Source organism: Euleptes europaea, chromosome 19 (assembly GCF_029931775.1).
Source record: "Euleptes europaea isolate rEulEur1 chromosome 19, rEulEur1.hap1, whole genome shotgun sequence".
In the NCBI taxonomy this organism is placed as follows: domain Eukaryota; kingdom Metazoa; phylum Chordata; class Lepidosauria; order Squamata; family Sphaerodactylidae; genus Euleptes; species Euleptes europaea.
The window spans coordinates 16,321,449-16,345,051 of record NC_079330.1 but is presented as its reverse complement, the minus strand read 5'-3'; the positions used below and the strand labels follow the sequence as shown (position 1 = coordinate 16,345,051).

General features: G+C 47.4%; 2 protein-coding genes across 2 annotated transcripts in view; both read left to right on the top strand.

Moving 5' to 3' along the window:
• The first annotated feature begins 40 nt into the window (after positions 1-40).
• MKS1 (MKS transition zone complex subunit 1) lies at positions 41-19,697 on the top strand. Its single transcript, XM_056865189.1, has 18 exons — positions 41-120; positions 3,608-3,726; positions 4,471-4,538; positions 5,250-5,405; positions 6,522-6,619; positions 6,750-6,878; positions 8,197-8,301; positions 8,482-8,590; positions 9,059-9,115; positions 10,836-10,878; positions 11,966-12,028; positions 13,380-13,450; positions 15,023-15,092; positions 15,499-15,606; positions 17,616-17,749; positions 18,291-18,373; positions 18,700-18,797; positions 19,600-19,697. Exons 1-18 carry the CDS (start codon positions 41-43, stop codon positions 19,686-19,688), a joined length of 1,680 nt encoding a protein of 559 aa, XP_056721167.1. The 3' UTR covers positions 19,689-19,697.
• Positions 19,698-22,673: 2,976 nt separating this feature from the next.
• LOC130491784 (maestro heat-like repeat-containing protein family member 2A) overlaps positions 22,674-23,603 on the top strand; it is a 40,442-nt gene continuing 39,512 nt past the window's right edge. Inside the window, exons 1-3 of the mRNA XM_056865576.1 lie at positions 22,674-22,704; positions 23,013-23,155; positions 23,401-23,526. Coding sequence (XP_056721554.1) covers positions 22,674-22,704; positions 23,013-23,155; positions 23,401-23,526 — 300 coding nt within the window. The remainder of the gene's footprint in view (positions 22,705-23,012; positions 23,156-23,400; positions 23,527-23,603) is intronic.

The window sequence follows — 23,603 nt, the reverse complement described above, 5'->3', positions numbered from 1 at the left end:
CGAGACGCCGCGCGGCCTGCGGGCTTTCCCCGGCGCCGGAATGGCGCAAGCCGCCTGGAACGAGGACACGGGCGGGGCCGTCTATCGTTCCCGGGATCCCATCTGCAACCTCCGCATCAGGTCAGAGCGTTTCCCCGCCCCGTAGGCGACCTCTCGTCCTGACGGCAGCTTCTCCGGTCCGCCATCCTTCCCTCATTTATTTCCCTCCTCCAATTCCGGGCTGCTTACTTCTTTGGTCACTTTATGAATGTCGTTTCATTTATTGCATTGCATTTCATTGCATTGTATTCCATTGCACTGCATTGCATTGCATTGCCCTGCAACAAAAGGCTCTCAAGGGGTCTTGGGGTGGGGGTGGGGGGACAAAAGGACAGGGAAGTTCCTATATTTTAAAAATATTGTTCAATTCCTGGCTGCTTACTTCTTTGGTCACTTTATGAATGTCGTTTCATTTATTGCATTGCATTGCATTGTATTCCATTGCACTGCATTGCATTGCATTGCCCTGCAACAAAAGGCTCTCAAGGGGTCTTGGGGTGGGGTGGGGGGACAAAAGGACAGGGAAGTTCCTATATTTTAAAAATATTGTCCAATTCCTGGCTGCTTACTTCTTTGGTCACTTTATGAATGTCGTTTCATTTATTGCATTGCATTGCATTGTATTCCATTGCACTGCATTGCATTGTCCTGCAACAAAAGGCTCTCAAGGGGTCTTGGGGTGGGGGGGACAAAAGGACAGGGAAGTTCCTATATTTTAAAAATATTGTCGAAGGCTTTCACGGTCAGAGTTCCTTGGTTCTTGTAGGTTATCCGGGCTGTGTGACCGTGGTCTTGGTATTTTCTTTCCTGACGTTTCGCCAGCAGCTGTGGCCGGCATCTCCAGAGGAGTAACACTGTTCCTATATTTTCACTATGGTACCAAACAAGTTGGTTTCTTATCTTTTCAAAATTCTCCATGAATTCTACTTGCCTTCCGATATTTTACAAGCTAAAATAGAGAGGAGTTTGGAAACACCCCAGGTTTTACGCTGAGGATCCCCAAATACTAGGGTTGCCAACCTCCAGGAAGTGAGCACAGGAACGGCTGAAATAAATAAAGGTAGCTCTACGATAAACAAGAGATATTAAAGTGCATAAGGTGACTAATAGAGAAAAAACAACAGTATTATATGTACAACTATATCTAAATAGTCCCGGAGGTACACATATTCAAAAGTTCAAAGTAAGTAGAACTGTATATTTTATATGTAGAAAACGGGGCTGAAGAAGAAAAGAAACGATCGTCTCCCTCATCACTCATCTATGAAGACTTCTTTCCAGTTTTACTTATTTTGAACTTTTGAATATGTGTACCTCCGGGACTATTTAGATATAGTTGTACATATATTATTGTTGTTTTTGTCTATTAGTCACCTTATGCACTTTAATATATCTTGTTTATCATAGAGCTAACTTTATTTATTTCAGCCGTTCCTGTGCTTACTTCCTAACCTGTGGTAATAGTACAGGGGTGTTAATTTTGGTTGCTTAATCTCCAGGAAGTAGCTGGAGATCTCCTGTTATTACAACTGATCTCCAGCCGATAGAGGCCAGTCCTCCTGGAGAAAATGGCTGCTTTGCCAATTGGACTCTATGGCATTGAAGCCTCTCCCCAAACCCCGCCCTCCCCAGGCTCTGCCCTAAAAACCTCCTGCCGGTGGCAAGGAGGGACTTGGCAACCCTACCAAATACACACTATTCTGCGTCGTTAACGGGTCTTCTCCATAGCCGAGCATCTGTTTGTTCTTCAAGTTCAATATCCGCTAATAAAACGAAATTTACCAAACCAGAGGCAATCAACAGCTGAAAAGATGCCTCAGCAGCTGTGGAATTTTGAAACGCAAGGTGTGCGTTGTATGTAGTAGCTCTGTTCATGTGTTACAGTGAATGCACGTATGTCTTGCATGTTTATGTGCATATCTGTTTGTAAAACGGAGCCAACATGTGTTCACTTTGCAACTGGAACTGGGGACCCGTATCTGGATAAATGTGGCATTTAAGTGACATTCAGCTATGACTTATGGTAACACATGAAGCTGCCTTCTACTGAATCAGACCCTTGGTCCATCAAAGTCAGTATCGTCTACTCAGACCAGCAGCGGCTCTCCAGGGTCTCAGGCAGAGGTCTTTCACATCACCTACTTGCCTAGTCCCTTTAACTGGAGATGCTGGGGATTGAACCTGGGACCTTCTGCTGTTCATGCATCGAACGTCACAGGATAATTACTCAATGAACGTCTAAAGAAAAGTCAAATGTACACAGATCGTATGTGTACGCTGTACACATGCGTTCACTGTAGCTTGTGAACAGTGTACTAGGGTCAAGATGCAGACGTGTGCATACGCATCCCACCCAGAGATTAATTGGTGTCTGCAGGCAATTTGAATTGAAACTGCTGTGAGGAGGAAGGGTGTCCTCCTGTGCTATTTCCTTACCTGAAACAGCAGCTTCAGGGTGCTGCTATTTGCCTGCTGGGGAAACTTACATGTACCCATGGCTACACGTAGATTTCCCAAGAGGGACAAATAGTTATGATCGATACATACAAATCAAATGATACTTAGATTGCTTTGCAATTAGTAAATTTGGCTGATATAAATCTTCAAACTAGATCTGAACTCTCATAAATGTCTTTGGCTCGCGCTCAGTTAAACTCACTGATCTTTGATGGATCAAAGGTATACCAGAAAAAAGGGTATCCCAGATTTAGCTGACTACTGAGACTCTTAGGACCGTGATTAGATATCAATGAGTGTCACAAAATAAAAAGTTATTAAAATTAGGGGGATTTTAAAAATTCTTAATTTAGATTATTTAGATACGTTATGTATTATTCAGATGTCCAATTTTATACTGTAAAAACAAACTGCAAACATACATTGCTTATGTATGATATGTGTTTAAAATGTGACCATATAATTCTGCTGGATGTGAGCTGCCCTGAGCCTTGCTCTGGCAGGGAAAGGACGGGGTAAAAATCTAATAAAATAAAATTTAAAAAATAGAATACCACAGCAAACATTATAATATTTAGTACTGCTTTTCTGTATGCCTTTTTTTTAATTATTCCAGTCCTCAATGCAGTTTACAGCAAACTCATTCACAAATTAAGAGCAATGGACCCCTCCCCAAGATCTAAATAGGGACATAGTATTCTTATCTTACTACAGATGCTAATTTTCTCCCCCTCTGTGCACTGTACCTTTGCATCCCGTGTCCCTTCTTTGCAGCATCCCTCCCACCTTCTGACTGGGATATAAGGACTCAGGGATCTCCTTTTCGACTTGTATCTGACATAGGGAGCTTTGAGTCTCGAAAGCTTAAACCCTGAAAATCTTATTGGTCTCTATCTTTCTTTATTCGTTTATTGCTCATTAACAACACAGTCATAAGCATGTACATATGACACATAGATGCCTAGAATGTATAAAAATACACGAAGTGTAAAAATCTTATAATAAATTTATACATGTTCAACAAAATCTCTTAGGCTCTTGTTGTTGATCTCTAAGGGGCAACTGGACTTGAATTACAGCAGTTGTGTTTTTGTTTGTTTCCCCCCTACAGGGTCAGCCTCCAGCGGGTGACTTCAACCAGCCTGCTACTGCAGCAGCTCCACCAGCCCTCCTGCCAGCCGGGCCAGCAGCTCATCAGCTTGGCCACCCTCGGCTCTCACAACACAGCAAGTAGGTTCTTGGCTTCTTTCTTAATTTGCTTCTTTAAAATGATGCCTTTGGACGGTCAAGTGCAACTCTTCGTTTGTTAACCAGTGACACGAATACCATCTGTAGCAATCAGCGCTGCATCAGTGGGAAAACCTCACCTTGGAGCGCTTCAGGAAATCCTGGTGGATGCCGTGTTCTCAAGGATGGTTCTCCATGGAACCAACGTCTCTGTCTCCCCACCCCCACAAAGTTAGTTAATGGTTTGTTTATTTTACCATCAAGTTACACCTTGTAACCCCTGCTGGGGTTTTCAAGGTAAGAGATGTTCAGAAGAAGAAGAAGAGTTGGTTTTTATAAGCCGACTTTCTCTACCACTTAAGGGAGACTCAAACCGGCTTACAATCACCATCCCCTCCCCTCCCCACAGCAGACACCCTGTGAGGTAGGTGGGGCTGAGAGAGCTCTTAATAGAACTGTAACTTGCCCAAGGTCACCCAGCTGGCTTTGTGTGTAGGAGTGGGGAAACAAATCCACTTCACCGGATTAGCCTCCGCCGCTCATGTGGAGGAGTGGGGAATCAAACCCGGTTCTCCAGATCAGACTCCACCTCTCCAAACCACCGCTCTTAACCACTACACCATGCTGGTTTGCCATTGCCTGGCTCTGCATAGCGATTCTGGTATTAAAAGAGTTGCTGGGCTGACTGGACTGTTGCATATAGACTTGTGAGAAACAGTGCCTCTCTGTCCTCTGACTGTATTTCAGGTGGGTACCGTCCAGAAGAGGAGGAAGAGGAGGCTGTGATTGGCTGGCAAGAGAAACTCTTCAGCCAGGTGAGTTGACAGCAATGCTTTCCTAATCACAAATACGTGCTTTTCCAGAGCACCTTGGGGAAATCCAGGAAATTCACAACTACCTCCCCCCACACCCCCAGTGACCCGACCCCTACTCCATGCACAGAAGATGGCCAAGATCTGGCAAATGTGTGTGTTAAGTTCCTCAAGTCGCTTCCAACTAATGGTGATTCTATGAATCAATACCCTCCAAAACATCCTATCGTTAACAGCCTTGCTTAGGTCTTGCAGATTGAGGGCCATGACTTCCTTTATGGAGTCAATCCATCTCATGCTGGGTCTCTCTCTTTTCCTGCTGCCTTCAACTTTTCCTAGCATGATTGTCTTTTCCAGTGACGCTTGTCTTCTCATAATGTGACCAAAGTACGATAGTCTCAGTGTGGTCATTTTAGCTTCTAGGGACAGTTCAGGCTTGAACTGATCAAAAACCCACTGATATTTTTTGGTGGTCCTTTGTATCTGTAAAACCTTCCTGTGACACCACATTTCAAACAAATCAGCTTTCTTCCTGTCAGCTTTCTTCATTATCCAACTTCATTATCATACGTCGCAACGGAGAAAATTATGACATGAATTATCTTGGTCAACAGTGACACATCCTTACACTTATGAATCTTGTAGAAGTCTAGGATTATTCTAGCTCCGCTCAGCATCCTTTGCTGCATCCAGGGTATTCTGTCCTGTGCTTAGTTTGAGGTGGATCTGTACCAGCATGAGTCTGCTTGCCAGAGCCCACTGGACCGGCAGTACCACCAGGACATCCTGAAGCTGGAGAAATCCGGGGGACGAAAGAATTACCGGATCTTCACGTACACAGACCATGACCGCTTCACCAACATGGAGGAGGTACCTTGAGGGGACCACTGAGGGGCAGAGGAGGAGCCATGGAGAAGGGAACTAATTGAGGACTGATTTCTCACTAAGGCTGAACGCTGTAAACACATTTCGATATTTGCAGTTTGCACCACAGACTCATGCGTCGGGCTACTGCTCCCATTTTCCAGATGGAGCAAGGAAGGTTAAGGCCATTGGAAAATCAGTGGCTGAGTTTAACTCTGTTTAGGGGAGCACACTCGTAAGAGGCCAAGGACTTTTAAGTAAGGGTCCTTATAAAAGTAAACTTAGTCAGTCCCCTGTGCAAGCACCAGGTCATTAATGACCCATGGGGTGACTCATATCACGACGTTTACTAGGCAGACTGTGTTTTCGGGGTGGTTTGCCATTCCCATCTCCAGTCGTCTACACTTTACCCCCAGCAAGCTGGGTATTCATTTGACCGAGCTCGGAAGGATGGAAGGCTGGCTGAGTCCACCTTGATCTGATTACCTGAAACCACATGAACACATTGCCATATACTGAATCAGACCCTTGATCCATCAAAGTCAGTATTGTCTACTCAGACTGGCAGCAGCTCTCCAGGATCTCAGGCAGGGGTCTTTCACATCACTTACCACTTGGTCCTTTTAACTGGAGATGCCGGGGATCGAACCTGGGACCTTCTGCATGGAAAGCAGAAGCTCTTCCACTAAGCCTCAGCCCCTCCCCTTCCGTCAGGATCAAATTCAGGTCATGAGCAGAGCTTTTGACTGCAGTACTGCAGCTTACCACTCTGCGCCACGGGGCTCCTAAGGGTCCTTAGAAGCTCCTCATTTTCGGTAGGATGAGGCAGGAAGAGCGGAGAGGATTCTCTGCCACCACCCCCTGGCCATGTTAGCCTCATCATTTACCCAAGAGCTCCTTAATGGAGGGGGAAAATCTGGAGCTCTCGCTGTAGAGGACAGGATAGAGTGCTGGCATGAAGTCTGTTTTACCCCACATCCCTCCTGCACAGATGCAGTAGGAAACTAACAGTGCATTCCTAAGGAGAGATACTCCAGTCTAAGCCCATTCGTTTCAATGGGCCTAGACTGGAGTAACTCTCCTTAGGAATGCACTGTAACAGTCCCTCTCCCTCTGTACCAGCACTGCAAGCGGATGACCACGTCTGCCCAGGAAGCCCCTTCGTACTTGGCGGAGAGGATGGCCAACGTGAGAAGGAGAAGGCAGGAGCGCAAGCCAATGTGAGCGGAATTGCCGAGAATGCTTTCTTCAATTTGTGGGTCCTGTTTTTGGGTCTACAATTGGGGGGGGAATCTATTTGTTTATTTGTTTTTCACTTCCTTCCGAATTGTGAACAACGCTCTCCAGCAGGGAAGGCAATGTCTTTAAGTCCCGCATCGTCACCTGGGAGCCCTCAGCAGAGTTTGTCAAGAACAACCATGTGATCAACACCCCTGTGCAGACCATGTACATAATGGCGGACCTGGGACCCCAGGACAAGTAAGTCGGTGCTTGGCGTAACCTGCTCATAGGTAGAAACTTTCTCACACGTACACACAGCTCTTTCATCCACATGTTTGAGGGTTGGTCAAAGTCAATCGCTTGCCTCGGTGTGGGTCATAAATTGGCAGCTGTGCCTGACCAGGATTTGCTAGCTCCTGTACTTGTGTAGGTGTAAGCCCAATCCTACACTGAATCAGTCCCCTTGAATGAGGACCTGCGAAGGGAGGAGGAAAGCCAGAGGCAGGTGGGTGGAGCCTGTCCTGTCTTTTACTTAGTCCTTTACTAAAAAGGTGCAGTAGTGTCCACTATATCCTAAACATATCTTTTGCTGAATAAATTGCAGCTTGAGATCCATGGAAACAACAGATATGAAATTTAGGGTCATATCCTGTTGCTTTGGCAAAAATAGGGTGATTGAGCTCCTTATTCCATTCATTCCTGAGGCTCTCGGTGTCATATTTGCTAATCGACACCAAATAGTTATAAACAGATATTGCAGGTTTCATTTTCTGCATTGATTCAGTAAGAGCTTCCAAAAGTAAAAGAGATTTTGCTGCAGGGCCACAGTTAGATACCAGCAGATGTTGTAGTTGAAAATACTGCCATTCAACGGAGGTTGAAAATTCATAGCTAGACATCAGCTGAGAAAATAACAAACACTTGTCATCGTAGTAAATTAATTGGAAGGAGGGAAGCCAGAGGCAGGTGGGTAGAGCAAGGCTGTCCTGTCCTGATGGGTGCCGGTGACCAGAATGTAATCCAGAAGGATTTCCAGCCAATGAGGACCTGAGTGTTCTCCCCAGAATGGGAAGATGAAAAGACTTTTCTACTTCCTAAAACAGCCTACTATAGGAGGCCTGCGGCACAGAGTGGTAAGCTGCAGTACTGCAGTCAAAGCTCTGCTCACGACCTGAGTTCGATCCCAACAGAAGTCGGTATCAGGTAGCCGGCTCAAGGTTGACTCAGCCTTCCATCCTTCTGAGGTCTGTAAAATAAGAACCCAGCTTGCTGGGGATAAAGTGTATACAACTGGGGAAGGCAATGGCAAACCGCTCCGTAAAACATAGTCTGCCTATCGGGATGTGACGTTACCCATGGGTCAGGAATGACCTGGTGCTTGCACAGGAGACTTCCTTTACCTTTAAGACAGCCTACACTGGCTGAGGTGTCTGCCACTGCCACCAGACGTCCTGGGTTTGGGTCCCAACTTTCATAGAAAGGATTCCTTTGAGCCACACTCTGCAGAGTGCCCTGTACTGCCAGGTTTTTTTGGCTCTGGGAGACCTGGCCAGCTTTCATACCGATATTCCTGCAGACTCGGCCGCGGGGACTGCGAGCACGTCCTTTGCACAATCAGAGTGGACAGCAACGGAGTCATCACAGTCAAGCCAGATTTCACAGGCACGAAGGGGGCTTACCGGTGAGTAGCGCGAGGCCTAAATCCCGAGCCAGTTGGTCTTTGGGATGAGCGGGGATTGAGACATCTTGCGGGTGCTGAAGAGCCCGGTTGCTGCCTTCCCCTGTAGGGGAGAGTGAGGGGGCGGTTCTTGGGTCCTGTGCCTTGTCATGTTCTCAGACTCTTACGTTTGGGTTTGTGAAGGATTGAGCTCGAAGGGGAAAAGCGGGAGCTGTGGAAATACACTTTGGAGAACGCCTCCTCCGTGGTGCAGCGGGAGGAAGAGGAACGGGAGCAACGCGTCTTCAAGGATGTAAGGACTGCCTTTTGTTGCTCGTGAATGCGCAGACTGAGTTCAGGGCGCAGGCCGGCTGCCACTGCAGCCCAAGCACTGTGGAGAAGACAGGGTCAGGCCACCTTGCCAGGCATCAGAGATACATCAAGACTTTGCTGAAGGCAGAGTGACTCTTCCTGTGGTAAGGAAGCACATTTTCGCCTCCAGAGTTACCAACAGGCACCTCCTTAAGGGGCAGCCACCTCCACTCCCTTTTTTACCAGCCATATTTGTCCTTCCCACCCCAAATCTGATGATCAATCCTATGATCTCCCCAATTCCTGCCACAAAGAGAGTTTGCCACAATAACTATTTTCTCCACAGATTCCTGGCTGCTCTTGTAGCTGCCCTTGAGTGGAAGTGTGGAGGGGGCAGGGACACCTGAGGTGTTTTGATTTCTTGGATGCTTGCCGGAGCAACCCCTTACTTTTGTGCCTTTTTCTTTAGTTGTACAGTCGGCACAAGGAGTACCTCCAAGGACTCGTTGGCTCCGACTTTGAGATGGTGAGTAACTCTTCTGTAAATATGGGGGTAGAGGGTAGCTGAGAGCCAGCATGGTGTAGTGGTCAAGGTGTCGGACTAGGATCTGGAAAACCCGGGTTCGAATCCCTACTCTGCCGTGGAAACTTGCTGGGTGACCTTGGGCCAGTCACACACTCTCATCCCTGACCCTGCCAAGTATTTGGATGGGAGACCTCCAAGGAATACCAAGGCAGTGACACGGAGGCAGGCAATGGCAAACCACCTCTTGCCTTGAAAACCCTATGAAGTCATAATAAGTCAGCTGTGACTTGACGTCCCCCCCCCCAAAAAAAAAGTGGGTAGCTGTTTCCTGGATGAAGTTCAAAAAATACAGCTTCTCTGGCTACCAACAATTTTTCAAAATAATTTATATTTACAGTAAATAACAAAACAAAGCACTGTTAATTTTTAAAATTCTTGTTATTCCCCATTCAAATAATAAATTTTCAAAAAGGATGGAATATCATCTCCAAAACCAAACACATGAATCAAAGATATTTTTGTAAATCAAATTTTACAAACCCTGCTGATTAGTACACAGAAATACCACTATATACAGTATATGTGTTTCAGATAAGTGGATTCAACCAAAAACAGTCCTTAAAGTATGCAAGGGTTCCCGGTAGATAATCCCGTTTCTCAATCTTCTTCAGCCTCACATGTCAGTTTCTGTGTCCACTTCTTTTATAATCGTTGCAGCAGTATTGAGAACTAATAATATAAAAGCATATTAAGCTACACAATTCCATAACGCTTCCAATTTAAATATTTTAAATATATTTTAAATTAAACTAGAATTCCTAGATGAAGGCATGAACTGGCGCTGCCTGCTTGTGCTTCCAAGCCCAAAAGCTGGTTCAGTTTCCAGTGGGGAGTGCTGAATTGGGCACTCTGAGTTTTAACTGTGTCACTGTTGCAAGCCATCTAGAGAGCGAAACCCCTGTGGTATGTTTTGCATATCAGTGCAATTCATTCAGTTTGTTCAAAGTGGGATTCTTTGCTGTGAACGGGAGTAGGCAAGAGGGGGTTGTAAAGGTGGGGGGTCCTCTGTTTTCTCTTGGGATGCGAGAGGCGCTTCGGTCAGCCAGAGTGTGGTAAGTTATGAATGAACAGTAGGATGGTGCAAGAGGCCCAAAGTTTAAACCTCAAAATATGCTTCACAACCAAAATTAAGGAACCTCAAGTTGAAACATCCAGACCCCGAGGATGAGTCTTCTGTCCTGATCATAAGCAGGGAATGTGTGTGCCTTTTTATGGAAAGGTTCTGACAGTACATGACAGTAATTTTTGCACATGAAAAGCATCAGGGACATGTCTTAATAAGAAGCCAGCATGGTGTAGTGGTTAAGAGCGATGGTTTGGAGCGGTGGACTCTAATCTGGAGAACCGGGTTTGACTCCCCACTCCTCCACATGAGCGGCGGAGGCTAATCTGGTGAAGTGAATTTGTTTACCCACTCCTACACACGAAGCCAGCTGGGTGACCTTGGGCTAGTCACAGTTCTCTTAGAGCTCTCTCAGCCCCACCTACCTCACAGGGTGTCTGTTGTGGGGTGGGGAAGGGAAGGTGATTGTAAGCCGGTTAGATTCTTAAGTGGTAGAGAAAGTCGACATATAAAAACCAACTCTTCTTCTTCTTCCCCATACTGGGGGGACCTGTCTGCAGCGTCTCTTTGCTCACTCTTCTTCCTCACCTCTTGCAGACTCTTCCTGGGTCATTGCGACTCTTCATTAACGGCGAAATTGGTAAGAGGCTCTTTGAAGTGTCTGCCCTGCTGCTTCCCTTGCTGCTTCTCTTCCCCCCCCCCCCCCAATGTTAGAGAAGCCCCAGGGATATTGCTCTCTAAACTGGGCAGAGTCTGTTGGCGGGCTGCTCCTGGGGATTGGACCAAGAAAAGGTGAGGAGAAGAGGAGGAGCCCCGTGGCGCAGAGTGGTAAGCTGCAGCACTGCCGTCCAAGCTCTGCTCACGATCTGAGTTTGATCCCGACGGAAGTCTGTTTCAGGTTGCCGGCTCCGAGGTCGGTCAAATGAGTACTCAGCTTGCTGGGGGTAAAGTGTAAACGACATAGTCTGTCTAGTAAATGTCATGACATGACGTCACCCCATGGGCCAGTAATGACCTGGTGATTGCACCTTTACCTGGCTAGAGCAGGTGTAGGAGCTGAGAGGATTGGGTCCCCCATTCCATCTCCTGTCCCTTGCATTTCTTCTGGGAGGTGCTTTCTTAATTTGGCCTCCCTCTGGTCTGGCCTTACACCCTTTAACATGGTCTAATGGTTAAGAGTGGTGGATTGGAGTGGTGGACTCTGATCTAGAGAACCGGGTTTGATTCCCCGCTCCTCCACATGAGCGGCAGATGCTAATCTGGTGAACTGGGTTTGTTTCCCCGCTCCTACACATGAAGCCAGCTGGGTGATCTGGGCCAGTCACAGCTCTCTCAGCTCCACCTACCTCACAGGGTGTCTGTTGTGGGGAGGGGAAGGAAAAGGTGATTGTAAGCCGGTTTGAGTCATCCTTAAGTGGTAGAGAAAGTCGGCATATAAAAACCAACCCTTCTTCTTCTAACTAGGGCTCATTGTAGCTGCTTGAGTGTGTGCATGTGAAGGTTGCAGCCCCTAGGCTGAGACCAAAGTAGCCATTGCCCACTAGTGATTCCATGCCTCTTTTCCCGGAGAGAGGCACACACAGTTGGCTGTTCATCAACCATGCATGCTCAGTTCTGCTCTGACCTGTGGAAGTGGGTGGGGTGGGCTTTCGTTCTGAGCTGGGTCTCTGCACTTCCTGCTGGGCAGGTGAGAGTGGCTGCCATCTATCACTGCCTCTGTCTCTCAGTTTCAGCCCAAGGCTACGAGTACAACAATCTCTACGTCCACTTTTTCCTGGAGCTGCCCTGCCGTGAGTAAGCTAAAAAGTGGGCTTTATGGGAGGCTGGGCGGAAGCGGCATGATGCATACCACGCAGAGATGTTCCTCAGCAAATGCTCCCGGGACCTTTAGGGTGCTTTGGGACATGTTGTCGTGTGGCTGTTGAAGCTCCCCTGTCCAATTGCAGGGGTAAATCGGGGCTGCTTGGTGCCCACATATCTGGGCCTTGCGGCTCTCGACTTAGGTGACCCGGAAGAATGCTTCCTTCTGCTTGCTTCTGGACTCAGGTTTTTTGCTTGCGCGCAGTGCCCTTTCCACTCTGCTTACCTCCCATCTGAGATCCAGCCTTAGGGTGGAGTCTGGCCGGGACAAATGCCAATATGATCACTCCACCAGGAATTTGTTTGACGTTATAAACACTACGGGAGGGAAGGCAGCATGGTGTAGCCTGATCTCATCAGCTCTCGGAAGCTAAGCAGGGTCGGTACTTGGAAGGGAGACCTCTAAGGAAGACTCTGCAGAGGAAGCCAATGGCAAAACACCTCTGCTTAATCACTTGCCTTGAAAGCCCCTTGCTGGGGTCGTCATAAGTTGGCTGTGACTTAATGGTATTTACACGCACACATAAACGCTATGCGTAGCACACTTCCACAATTCATTTGGCTTCTTCAGCTGCTTTCATCGTGTATCTGTTGGTGCACCATCAATGGACAACAGCATACTTATGCATTTTGAATCATTGTTCCAGGATGGAATTAAATAAATCTTTAGATTAGTTTAGATTAGTTTTACAGAGTTGAAAGTCCTATATATTGTATGTGGATTTTAATCTGTCTGACACTGTAGGCATTGTAGTTTATTATTTTGCATAGTTGAGATGATTTTTAGATGTGTTTATATATGCGCGTGTGTGATTTGTTGTGAGCCACCCTGGGCCCCGCCTTGGTCGGAAAAGGGTGAGATAATTATGAATATATAAATAAATAAGCAAACTGGGGCTGTGGTCAGGGGATGATTGTAATATGCTGTTTCCTTATATTGGCAAATATGGTGCTATTAACCCCTCCTGACTGGGCTTCCATTCTTGTCCGGGTCTGTATCTTTAGAGAATGAAAGACTTGATTGTTCCAAGGGAGCAGCTTGCCAGTATGGGCGCCAATTCAGTGTGCCCCCGCCCCTAGACATTGCCGAGCACTCAGCATGCAGCTGGCGCTGGGGGTGTGGTTCCTCCCCATTCCAGCCCAGCATCAACTCCTGCTTCTCATCCCCCTTTCCTGCAGAGCTAACTCTTAGGATCACAGAGTTGGAAGGGGCCATATAAGGCCATCTAGTCCGACCCGCTGCTCAATGCAGGATCAGCCTCTTCTGCTCCTCTCTTTTAGGCTGGTCGTGTCCCCCATCCCAACCGCTCTCCGGAGTGACACAGACCTGTGCCACCAAGATTATCGGCAAGGTAAGCAAGAGGGGATGGACAACAATACAGTTGGGGACAACAACAGCTTCCATCTTGCTGGCCTCCCTCCCTCCTTCCCTTTTTATTATTTACCTTTATCCTATTTATTTTTGTTCCCATCCTTTTCTCTATTGAGAGTATCCTATTCTATTTCTCTTCCTCTTCCACTCTGAATTGGCCCCCGCTATTGTTTATTGTCATATGGTTTTAGGGTGCCTTTGGTAATTTTAAGATTTTAAGATACATTGTGTTTTTGAATTGTAATTGGTTGGATTTTAACTGTGTTGAAATGCTGTAAGCCGCTCCCAGCCTGACTTGAAAGTTAGGAAAGGGCAGCATAACAGCCAAACAAATGAACAAACAAACATCTTTTGGGGGGTCCTTGTTTTCCACCTGAATTTTCCATGGAAACTGGAAAAAAAATGTTTTTTACAGTTTTCTATTCCCCCAAATGCTTGGAAAAGGATCTGGAATAACGCTTCTAGTAATTTAATTGCCATCCATAGGAGAGAAAGTTTTAAACGATCCAGCGGCGACTGCACTTGACATTTTATATGCTGAAAATTATTTGTAATCTTGATGATTAGCGTTAGTTACCGATGTTGTGGGAGATCTGTGGATATGTTGCTCACTTTTTTTGGAGCTGTTGGGTGGCGAAAAAGATTCGAAAGGTGGTTTTATTCTGTTATTGAACAAATAACAGAATATGAGATCCCTGAAGATCTTTTATGATATCTAGAAATGGTAGCTGAATGAATTGATTTAGAAGCAAGAGTTAACTTACTGACCACAGTCAAGACTGCTGTGGCCAATAGCTGGGAGAAGTCTGTTCCATTTTGCATCTCAGAGTGGCTTTATTTCACCCGTCTATCAACTAAAACAATTGGATGATCTCTGCAAGGTCAAATCAGTTTACAACCAATGGCCGAAAAAAGAAATAAGCAATTGGGAAAAAGGGAAAAAATATCAAATGCCCAGATTAAAACAGTTAAGAAGAGGAGGAGGAGGAGTTGGTTTTTATATGCCGACTTTCTCTGCCATTTAAGGAAGAATCAAACTGGCTTACAATCACCTTCCCTCCCCCTCCCCACAACAGACACCCTGTGAGGTAGGTGGGGCTGAGAGAGCTCTAAGAGAGCTGTGACTAGCCCAAGGTCACCCAGCAGGCTTCACGTGTAGGAGTGGGGAAACCAACCCAGTTCTCCAGATTAGAGTCCACCGCTCCAAACCACCACTCTTAACCACTCAGGTTGTGAGCAGAGCTTCAACTGCAGTACTGCAGCTGACCACTCTGTGCCACGGGGCTCACTGAAGCCAGGAAAAGCTCTGCCAAAAACCCCCCCCCAAAAAACCCTGCAGACTGTCCCTGAATTTAAGAGGGTTCCCTTTAACTATCGTGATAAACAGCTGCTGGGGAACCTCTCCCTTAGGAGTTGGGGCAGGGGCTGTGATTCAGTGCTGGAGCTCTTGGTCTGCATTGCAGAAGGTTCCTCGCTACCACCACCACCACAGTAGACACCAGGTCACTAGTTCCTCCTGCTTAGGAGCTGACTTTGCCTCTTTCACTCCCAGGACAGGGTGGCCTTTTTCTCCTTCCCTTTTACTCTGGAGGTGTTCTTTACCCAAGAGGACGAGTTGGAAGGTGAGTAACTGGGGAGGAGTTCCTTGTGCACTGCCCTCTGTGGCATGCGCAAAAGGGGGCGGCTTCCATGGGGGCGGAAGCAGCTGAGTTGGGCAGCAGATTGCAGCATCAATGCCGGAGGTGGATGGCTCTGGCGCACAGGGTCCAATCCCTGGGGGTATTCTGCACAGAATGGGAGGCTGTCATTCACAGCTCTCATTTATTCCAGTGGGCTTACTCTGGGGAATTGTGACGGGCTGCCCTTTGGGTTTTTCTCCTCCAGCACCAAAAATCTTCAGCCCGGTGTGGTGGAGGGACATACCCCGGCATCACCCTCCATGAATCCCTCTTCAAGGAAAGGCCAGGACAAGGGGTGTCTTGGGTGATACAGGACCCTGATTTCTCCGCCTCCTTCTCTCCCCCACAGGCTCTCTGCCCCAGTGGCCTGTGCTCTACTTTGAGGTCCTCTCCTTGGATTTCTGGCAGAGGTATCGCGTCGAAGGCTATGGGTTTGTGATGCTGCCAGCAACACCAGGTAGAAAGCTGGACTGTGCCTCTGTGGCACATTCACAACCTGGTTTTGGCATTGTGTGTGTGTGGGGGGGGGGGTCCCTCAACTTGCATTGCCTCCACTTGATATGGCACAACATGAGTTTATGAGCTTTATGGCTGAACAGCAATTTGAACCCAGGCTTCCCCAGTCCAGTCTGCAACCCGGCTTTCTATGCCACGTTGGTTCCAGTCCCACAGCTGGGGAATCCTACGATCAGATACAGAAGTTGACACTTTACCAAACTGCATCCAGCGGAGTCTCCTGGGATAACTCACTGGTAATCTAGAGAACCGAGTTTGACTCCCCACTCCTCCACGTGAGCAGCGGACTTTAATCTGGTGCACCTGGTTCAATCCCCCACTCCTCCACATGAAGCCTGCTGGGTGACTCTTGGGCTAGTCACAGTTCTCTCTGAGCTCTCTCAGCCTCACCTATCTCACAAGATGTCTGTTGTGGGGAGAGGAAGGGAAGGAGATCATAAGCCGGTTTGGGGCTCCTTAAAAGGCAGTGAAAACTGGCATATAAAAACCCAGCTCTTCTTCTAAAAAATGCTGCCACCTCCTCTCTTCTCCGCTAGCCCTGTTCCTGTCAGGTGGAAGCTTAGCCTGGGAACTTTCCCTCACGTGAAGGAACAAGGGGAAAGGTTTCCTAGCTGAGGTTCAGGGCACAGGAACAGGACTAGTACAAAGTTTTTAAAAAAAGCAGAGGTGGCAACTCCTGCTCCCATCAGCGAGAGATTGAGCCAGAGTGGTGGGAAACCCAGGGTCACTTTCCCATTCAGCAAGAAAGCTCCTGGCCGCGGCATTCTCATCCTGCCTGACTTACCCCCCACCCCCCAGGAATCTTTTTCTCAATCATTTTTATTTTAAACACACCCTAACAAACATTGAAACATCACAGCATGGTGTGAGAGGCAGCATGGTGTAGTGGTTAAGAGCAGTGGTCTGGAGCGGTGGACTCTGCTCTGGAGAACCGGGTTTGATTCCCGACTCCTCCACATGAGCAGTGGACGCTAATCTGGTGAACAGGGTTGGTTTTCCCACTCCTGCACATGAAGCCAACTGGGTGACCTTGGGCTAGTCACAGCTCTCTCAGTCCCACCTACTTCACAGGGTGTATGTTGTGGGGAGGGGAAGGGAAGATGACTGTAAGCCAGTTTGATTCTTCCTTAAGTGGTAGAGAAAGTTGGCATATAACCACCAAGGAATACCAGGGTTGCTGTACAGAGGAAGGCACTGGCAAACCACCTCTGTTAGTCTCTTGCCATGAAAACCCCAAAAAAGGGGTCACCATAAGTTGGCTGCGACTTGACGGCACTTTACACACACACACACACACACACACACACACACACACACACACACACACACATATATGGAGCTTACTTTTTGCAATTACATTTCAATTATTAACTTCTTTGAATTACGTCACTCTGCGTCCTCAATATATTTTAATGTATTACCTAGATCTTTCTTATTCTGTTTTGAAATAATTCCTTTTTTTATTTTCAGCCGTATATTTTTTTAAAAAAACATTCAATTTTTTCCTGAAATTCTGAAATTGATCCATTAAGTATAAGAGAGGCTAGCTTTGCAATAGTTGTGTATTCTGTTAGTTTATTCATCCAGTCAAGCAAATCTGGGTATATCTCTACCTCCCAGAATTCTTGACTGGCAAAAATGAGAGAATCTTTTGTATTATCCTCTGGGCTCCTTGGAGGAAGAGCAACGTTTATAACCAACTGGGGTCAAGCAGTTTCCCCCAAGTCCAGTTGGGTTGTCGACGTGAGCAGCTTGGGCCTCCCTTTGTTCACAGCGTGTGGCTTGGCTCCATTGCGTGAGTCGCCTGGTCTTGTTTGCTCCACGGGGGCCTTTTGGTGATGCTTTTTGGGCCCTGGGGGGGCTGGAGCTGGGGGGGCTGAATAGCATCTGGTCTTGGCACTGTCAGGCAGGCGGCTAAACCTGGTGGTCTCTTCCAAATCTGTGGCCTAGGGGCTCATACCTTGACTGTTTCCACTTGGCGGCCGGTGGAGCCTGGCACCGTCTCAGAACTGCGGAGGTTTTTCATTGGGGGATCGCCAGAACTTGAAGATTTGACCTATGCCAGGGTGCCCAGCACCTTCCAGGTGAGTCTGTCCAACTGTGGGGTGATGGGGTCTCTTTCTCTCCCCCTGTCCCCATATCAGGGGGAGAGATCAGGAGGCTTGGCTTGCCGGATGTCCTATCGCACAGCAGGAGGAAGAAGAAGTTGAGCAATCTTTAGGACAGGGGACCTCAGCATGGTGAAACCTTTTCTGGTGCCTGCCAAGTGTTTTTAGGAAGTGGGTGGAGCCAGGTAGAGCTAGGTAGAGCTTTTGCCCAGCAAGGCTTCTGATTAACTATTGAAAATTTAATTGGCTGTGCAGATTTTTTTAAAATGTTGCTTTGGCAGCAGCTGCTACCACAGCACAAGGATTTACCCTTGTGTTACTGAAGCCGCGGCAATCATTTTGTGGCTGGCTCCACCTTTTGTGGCAGCCATTTGGTTGCTGCGTCCACCATGCCGTGTCAGAATTGCAAATGTGCCTGCAAGCTCAAAAAAGTTGGGGACCCCTGCTTTAGGGAAAGTGGGGGCACGAGAGAGAAGGGTCTGAGGGTTGCTGTAATTACCTGGTGCTCATCCGGCAGGGTGACCGCCTGAGCCGGTTTGGCTTCCGCACAGAGACGACGGGCAGCGTCACTTTCAGGCTGAACTGCCTGCAGCAGTCCAAGTAAGTGGTGACCTTAGCCAGAGAGGGGGAAATGTCAGAACGCTCTAAAGTGGGGATAGAGGGGAGCCCATTTTCTCTCTGGATGCCTATTTAAAGAGATTTGTGGGGAAATGCCATACTGTCAGTCATATTTCCTTGACTTTCACACATGTACACATATGAAGCTGCCTTATACTGAATCAGATCCTTGGTCCATCAAGGTCAGTATTGTCTTCTCAGACCGGCAGCGGCTCTCAGGCAGGGCCTTTCGCATCACCTGCTTGTCTAGTCCCTTTAACTGGAGATGCCAGGGATTGAACTCTGATTTGGATCTTCTTTCTTGGTAGGGCTTTCCTGGAGTCCAGCTCTAGGAAGAAGCACATGCGGAGCATTCTGGACCGGCTGGGCGGCTTCAGCCAGCAGGGCTCCCTCTACAATGTTCTAGGTGAGGTGTTTGCTGCCAGGGCTGCTTTGCACTAAAGACACCTTCCAGTTTCTCTACCAAAAAAAATCCTAATGACCAATACTTAGTATTGGACTAAGAATGGGGAGACGGGGGTTCAAAACCCAGTTGAGCCATGAAGTAGAGAGAAGAGAACAAGGTATGCCATCCTGAGCTCTTTGAACGAAGGGTGGGATAAAAATACCTGGATACATTGTATCTCTATGGAGGCTCAGGGCGAACTTTCCCACCGTTTAAAGCCTGGCTTCTCCACTGAGATACATTGCAAAGATCACAGTAAAGTATCGTCAATGCATTTCACTGGAGGAGGATGGGGGCGACCCCTTCCAGACCCCATAGCTCCGGACTCCCTGACCCAGTCTTTACAAAACTTGGGGGTTCATGCAAGGAGAGTCCCTTCTAGCTACCCAGAAAATTTGGGACCTCTACCTGCAAAGATGTTCCCCCAGGAGCCTTGGAAAGCCATGAAAAGCCCCCATAGGGTTTAAATGTCCGAATTTTTCAGGAAACCCGAATTTAAAGCCAAATTCTTACCTTTACCGGTATAGGGAATTCGGCATTCGGGTTTTCCCAGGGTGGGGGGAATGGCCAATAAACCCGAACCTGAATTTTACTGAATTTATTTTTAAATCAACAGCCCTAGAATACAGCCCAAAGTGGAAGTTGTTTCCTACCTGGCATGGATTGGGGTGTTTTCCCCACTGCAGATCTGGAGGAGGGAGGGAGGCAGCTACCTTGGCTGAATCACTCCCTTGACCCCTCCCCAAAATCTGCTTGATTGCAGAGGCGTTCCAGCGGGCTCGGCGACGGATGCAGGAAGCCCGAGAGAGCCTTCCCCAGGACTTGATCGGTACTTCCACTGCCCGGCAGTGATTCCCACCTGTCCCGACCTCGTCGCAGGTCCTCCGTCTGGAAGGAGAAGCTTGTGAGACACTCCTTCTCTTCATCTACCAAATTTCTTGTTGCCGAGCTGATCTCGAACCCAGGTTACAACAGTCCTCTGTGTCTGGAGGGATCGCTTTTCAACTGGATGCACGGCACGTTCTTTCCTTGTTGAGGATTGTGTGGGGAGCCTGAGTGCAGAACGCATTCCCACATCCGAGAGAAGCGCCCGGTCTTTGTCAAGGTCCTGACGTAGCAAGGAGCAGTAGGAATAGATGCAAGTCCTCCCCCTTCCCCCCCGCACTGAGTGTGACATCAACTCTCCCTCCTCTTATACTTTGACCGCACCTCTGCAAAACCAAAGAAGAACACGCCAGTAGAGCACAGGGGTAAAGCTACGTGCTATGAATGAGCCTCAAAAAAAAACAAAAAAAACCTATCTATCTGGGCCTAAAATGGTACTGACAGATGATAATGGCAGATACATAGGGGGTGGAAGTTAACCTACTTGGAATGAAAACCATTGTATTGGGAATTGATGCCCCAAATGAAGGCAAAGCGTTGTTTTATAAAAATTTTATGAGTAAACTTATAGATTTTCCCTATGAAAGTTGGTGTGCGTTGGGAGATTGGAATGGTGAAGCTTCACCACCAATGGATAGATCTTTTAAAAAAAAAAAAGATGTTAAAAGTACACAAGGTAAATGACCAAAAGCTTGTTTTGATTTGAACTGGACAATCTAGGTTTGGTTGATATATGGAGTTAAAATTCTGTCTGGGCCACAGCGACCTTCCGGAAGGAGTCTTCCAGCTCGCCAGCAGCAGCGTTTGGCAACCCAAATCTACAGTTGCCACAAAGCGTGTGCGAGACCCTGGACTTTCTCGCTTCTGACAAGCGGGACCCTCACCAGCCTCTTCCTTGTTCTCCTGTCTCAGAGTACTTTTTTGTCGGACTTCAGACTTGAGTTCTTTTTGTGAGGTTTCCTCTCTTACTCACCAGCCATCTTGATGTTGAAGCCAACTTCTTACAGGCTCATTCCTTTCAGAGGGGTGCTGGACATCCCTGGAGTCCTGGAGGTCTGAGCTTCTCTTGGAGGTTGAATCGGGATATTCTTACTTGGACTAGCCTTTTAGGTCAATTGCTTAACAAAGGGACTGGGTTTAGCATTTGGAGAAGAAGGGTTACATTTTATATTTTGTGTACTAGGCGTCTTTTATTCTTGTTTGTGGGACAGGACAAGGAGTACTTTAAAACGGTAGTGTTTTCTAACTGTGTGGATCTATGGAAGAATTTGTTCCTCGTGAAATAATAGATTCAACAGCGAGAAATCACACACACCCAGAGTTCTCATAACACACCCCTTCCTGTCTGTAAGCAGGGTCCCTTCAGCCATTCTAAGTGGCATGGTTTTTTTTTTTTTTAAAGTACTTTTAATTAACTTTTTAATATGGAAGAAAGCAGTATGTATGGTTGCACACAATCAGAAAATGTTGTGTTCAATAAAATCACAATTTCTTACAAATAGCATTGTCTTTCTTGATCTCCTCTGAATCTTCTGCTGTTTGTGTGGATCCTCCACACCAGCCCAGACTGGATAGGGATCTTAGCAGAGGCCAGGGAATGGCACCCCCACTACCCCTGTAGGTCTAGTTTCCAGGATCTGGAGCATCAGTACTTCTGCTTCCTGTGGTCTCTACAGCTTGCTCTCTGGGGGTGTTCTGAGAAGAGCAGTCTCTTTTTCTTTCTTTCTTCCAGGACACATCACACATCCCTGTGTCCACCCCGTTTGGATGTTGCCATGTATTCAAGGAGGTGTCTTAGTACAACTTGGTCAGGGTACCATCTGCCTCCCAGTGATGTCACAGAGCATTCTAAGTGCTGCTGTTCCATTGGCTAAGGGCTCCCTTCCTTGGTCTCTTGGGCACAGTTCTACTGGAAAACTTCATGTCCTGCCTCTCTCTCCGATGAACCTGGTACTTGGGGCCTATTTAAGGTGAGATCTGAGGCCTCACTCAACTGACAGGATTAGCCCAAAGTGACCCTGTTGACAATGAACAGAACTTTGCTCCTAGCCTTGCCTTGGCAAGCAGAGGCCTATTCTGGAGAGAAGGTCCTGGCCCTTTCCCCAGATGCCTCTGACTGGCAGGCTACTGTGCCTATGAAGGATTGCTGGCAGCTTCCATCCTGGCGTTTTGCTAGTGGGACCTCCAGCATGGTTAATGGCATTGCCACAGACTCTCTATGTCCGTGGATAAATCTTTGGGGACGCTGACCTTTCTCGAGCAAAGAGTGAGTGTATGTGTGAGAGAGATGGTAACAGCAAGTATCTGGATTCTTCCTAATTGGAGGTTTTTAAGTATCGATTGGATACCTACTGGTTAGGGATATTATAATTGTAGTTCCTGAATTGGCAGGGAGTTGGATTGGCTGAACAGAACAAAAAGGAACAGCTGCAACAAAAATCAATACCCAAAGAATAAATTGCAGGGAAAGAATATATATAAATGTATATTATCAAAAATAAATACACGTGCTCACTTTGGCAGCACATACATTAAAATTGAAACGATACAGAGAAGAAAATACAAAATATCTCTGTCTATATGAAATACGAAGACAAATCAGAAATACATGACCAACAAAATACATGACCTCTGTATACATAAAACATGAAAACAAATCAGAAATGCATGACCAGACGCTTTTCGACCATGTCTTCTTCAGTGGTCATCAAATATAAGCAATATACCATAATGAAACAGTACTAGGATACAAGAAATATGTACTGAGTAAACAGCCGGGGCTGTTTCGCATAGAAATGTGCAAACTTCATCATGGAAGCAATGTTAAAGTTACAAATTGCCTCTACCGGGGGGAAAAAACTTCTTACTGTAGCACCCAGTCCTGGCTTCAAAAACACCCATTTGTATTCTTTTCTTGCCAGATAACAAGATAAACAAAAGCAACATGAGAGCATGGCTGAAGAAGAAGCACCCTCCAGTGGAAGTAAGGTTGGGCAACCACCAGGGAGGGGGTGTGTGAATCAGAGATTCATATAGCTTAACCTCTTCTTCCCAGGACAAGGTCCCTAAAGCCCCCTCTGAGCAGTGCGTACCCAGGTCTGAGATTTCAGCAGAAGTTGCTCAGACGCTTTCAAGCCTTTTCCCACGGCCCATGAGGACTAGAAACTTGAGGGAGTTCCACCTTACAACTCATAAGCACATGGGCTCGAGAGCTTCTCCGTGGAACTGATGTCACGATGCTGCCTTATTCTTAACACCTTTGATGGGTCGTTGCCTCCCTGTTCCACCCAGGCCTCCTCTGCTCCATCAACCACCTGCTGCAGCTACCGGAGGCTGCAGACCAGAAGGAGGCGGTCCTTCACATCTTGCAAGCAGCTCGTGTCCAACCGGCGGCTGTGATGCCGGTCCTTGTGGTGACACTCCAGCAAGATGGAGTAAGGAACCCTGCTTCTCTTCCTATGCCAGCCACGTTTGCTCTCCCCCAACCCAACCTCCTGCTTCAGGCTGCCAGCTGGTGCTGGCACAGATTGAAGTTAGGACCTTTAGCGTGCAAAGCAGGTGCTCTACCACTTCGTGGATGCTCCTCTAGAAGGTGGCAGGCCCCGCGCCTACCGCTGCCCCCATCTTGGCCCCATGTGTGATGCTGGGGCACCACTCAGGCGTTTTCTCTTCCTTGTAGGTTTCGGTCTGGCAGAAGGTGGCTGTGTACCACAGCCTCCGGGCCATGCTGGAGCATGGCCTGGAAGTGGAGCCGGTGCAGGATTTAATCCTTGTGGCCTCCAAGCAGCTGAGAGCATCTCCAGAGGTGAGGGTGCAGCAGCATTTCTTGCTTGCTGAGGTTTTTTTTTCAGGGATTTTTTGGCATCACCAGGCTTGCATGTC

What these genes read in the sequence shown, in the direction of transcription:
- MKS1 (XM_056865189.1), top strand. Translation starts at nt 41, where the DNA reads ATGGCGCAAGCCGCCTGGAACGAGGACACGGGCGGGGCCGTCTATCGT. An exon ending in TTGGCTCCGACTTTGAGATG is followed by an intron (nt 9,116 to 10,835) that starts GTGAGTAACTCT and finishes CACCTCTTGCAG; the next exon opens with ACTCTTCCTGGGTCATTGCG. An exon ending in TTTCCTGGAGCTGCCCTGCC is followed by an intron (nt 12,029 to 13,379) that starts GTGAGTAAGCTA and finishes CCTCTCTTTTAG; the next exon opens with GCTGGTCGTGTCCCCCATCC.